This window comes from Antrostomus carolinensis, unplaced genomic scaffold (assembly GCF_000700745.2).
Source record: "Antrostomus carolinensis isolate BGI_N321 unplaced genomic scaffold, ASM70074v2 scaffold47668, whole genome shotgun sequence".
NCBI classification, from domain to species: domain Eukaryota; kingdom Metazoa; phylum Chordata; class Aves; order Caprimulgiformes; family Caprimulgidae; genus Antrostomus; species Antrostomus carolinensis.
Genome location: NW_010333196.1, coordinates 116 through 2,937, shown reverse-complemented (window position 1 = coordinate 2,937; position 2,822 = coordinate 116). Strand labels below are relative to the sequence as shown.

Here is a 2,822-nt window from a genome sequence, read left to right as displayed (position 1 = left end):
GCTGCAAGAGGATACTAATCCAGCATAAAGCAAATATATAATAGCTTTTGTTTTCTTTTATAAACCTCATTTGGGAAAATTAAACCAAACCAAACTGACATTGTTTCATGTAACTTTGCATTAGTCATAGCTTTTTGCTTCAGGCTATTTCTGCCGTTACCAATGCCAGAAAAACGATCAGTTTAATTCCAAACTCATGTACTTTTGAATAAAGATTTTTCAGAGCAACTGGTGACATTTCAGTGTTCTCAGATCCATACCCATACGCTGTTCAGCTAGAGTGTGAACCTTGCCCTGAACTTAAATTCAGATCCAAATATGAAAACTATTACTTTTTTTCTATCTGCAATATGAAAACAAAATATGCAAACAAGCAAGCAAACAAACAAAAAATTAGAATGCTGTTTACATGTTAGAAGAAACCACATACCTAAAACAGCTTGCTTCCCAGAATCTTTTGTTTTTTCTTTGCTGCGAGGCCGTAAATGGCACTTTGCATCTTTGATTTTAAAACGAGCTTTCTGCTTGATTGGAGGGGCTAATGAATCTGTTGATGCAAAGCAAAAAAAGCTATCGTTTGGGATGCAGATGAAATGGAATCTGAAACTTACTTTAAAAACAGACTCTAAAGTCTTCTTGCAATGTAGAAAAGAGGCAGCCCAAAAGTTACACTTTACACAAGAGGATCCATTTCCATAAGTTCATATTTTTGCACAAGCACTTACTCTCAAGCCTATAAAGATCAACGTATTTGCTGGTATTGCACACGCTCTGCACATACGCTTCCCCTCTAGCGTGCCTGCACATCTTGGTGGAATTTGTGTGAATTTGTCTCTTACTATGAAAAAGGTTAACTCCTACCCTTTTGTAGCAATTAAAAGGGTAGGAATTAACTGTTACTGTCTGTTACTTCCAATGTTACTTGGCTGTAGTTCTGCTCTTGCCAACGCCAACCAGGAATACGATTAATTTAGTGGAGCTATGCTGTTGGCAGTTGAAAAACCATCCAAAAGAAATGTCTTTATTTGACTGTGGTCTATGGCTTGCAAGCTTTATTCTTCAATTTTAAATCCAAGCCAGTTATGTCTTATGACATTAAAGGCTGTTATACAGCCATGCACTGCTTAGAAAATGTAGCTGCTGTCTGACTTCCTCACAAAGTCCAACGTGGAGAAGGCTGGGCCTGGGCCATCACTGGCCAGCTGCTGTGGGCTGCCCATGGGACTGGGAGCAGGGGGAGGGTGGTCACAGGTAAATGCCACAGTGTGGGTCCCTCTTTCCTTGGGAGGGCATTGCTGAACCAGGACTACAGAGGTAGCCTGCCCCTGTGCCACAGGCAGCCACATCTGCTGCCATGTTACCTCAGTCCACAGCATCGCACCTCCTAATACATTCCAAATATATAAGAAATACATGGTTAGAAAACTGGAAAATTGGAGAGAGAGTACAGCAGGTAATGATACATGAAGTGGGCTGACACTTCCCACTGCTGGATGCTGTTTCAGCTGCTTCTAATTTTGCCAGACTTCAGCCATTTTGAGCTGAAATTTTTGTTTTTATGCTGAATATCAGCTTTAGGACAAATTTTGAAATGTCTCTACAAAAATAATCCAGCCATTTCTGAGAACACGATGAATGAAACACAGTATGTGCTCGTGAAAGTCTCAGAACCTTTCTACTGGGAATCCCTAGTAGGAGGATCCATGCTCCTAAGGGAGGACTTCACGGATGAAGGGCTGGGACCCAACTCTGGCCTTCTGCTCTTGTGCTACTGATGGTCCTCTCTGGCTCACTTCCAAGTCTGAGAAGAAATGCCATTTCGGCATGCTCACTATTGCCTTGCTGGACTATGGAAAGTAAAGTATTCTAAATACTGTCCTTACTGAATATATCTCAAATCTCCACCGCTCTGATACTTACCTACCAACACAACTGGAGGGCACTAAGCACACTCCAGCCCTCAAGGAGAGGCTGCAGCAAAAGCAAGTGTGCACATGATGAAACACAGGCTACCTTAATTCTGGCCTGGTGTAACTTCAGAGCTGTATGTCTTGCAGCTCCCAAACAGTCTGGGGGACCCCATCACCGACCTCCTAGACACCAAGGCCTGGGCGAGCAGCAGAGCACCTACCTGCGCAGCTGGGCAGGGTTGCGTTGCGTTTCTGCGGAGCCTTGCCTTGCTGGACCGGAACACCACAGCTCAGCGTGTAGCTGTTCTCCGAATCTGCAGGACAGATGCAGAGGCAGCACATGTGACAACAGCCTCACAAAGCATCTGCTCCCCTTGTCACCCCCCAGCATTAATATTCGGTGCTTGAACAAACTTATTAATACTGCTAAATAAGGAGACATTCTAAGTGCTGAACTTGGATTCAAATGGCCAAAATACTTTACCAAAGGCTACTGCTTCATTTGACTGAGTTTTGTTTCTTCCAGGAATGAAATGTTATATTTTAGAAACAATTTGGCATGGAGTTAGCTGTACATAATTCCATGGTGCACAAGTATAAAATATTTTGTGCTTGTCCATGGCAGATTCCTCGTGCTTTGATAATGTCTATAATCTAAAAAATAAACCACATACTTTAGTAATAATTTTAGCTTCAGACTCTGGCAGAATCTGTTGGCAGAAATATAACATACTTAGACCTGTAGTTACATACTGCACAGATAAAACTGTGTATTGGTACATACAGCTGAGATAAATGCATGGTTCCAGTAACCTCTGCTAAACTGAAAATAAAGTGTGAACAGCTCTACCGCATATAATGGTAGGACTAACATGAAAAGTAGACACCCTTGTGGAAAATAATCCTGTGTCA

The 2,822-nt window shown here is 42.1% G+C and overlaps 1 protein-coding gene across 1 annotated transcript in view; it reads right to left on the bottom strand.

Moving 5' to 3' along the window:
• Nucleotides 1-2,224, bottom strand: part of LOC104529473 (signal peptide, CUB and EGF-like domain-containing protein 1) — a gene marked incomplete at its 5' end in the record, with an annotated part of 17,418 nt that extends 15,194 nt beyond the window's left edge. The window contains 2 exons of the mRNA XM_010173792.1: nt 431-547; nt 2,132-2,224. Coding sequence (XP_010172094.1) covers nt 431-547; nt 2,132-2,224 — 210 coding nt within the window. The remainder of the gene's footprint in view (nt 1-430; nt 548-2,131) is intronic.
• Nucleotides 2,225-2,822: the final 598 nt, after the last annotated feature.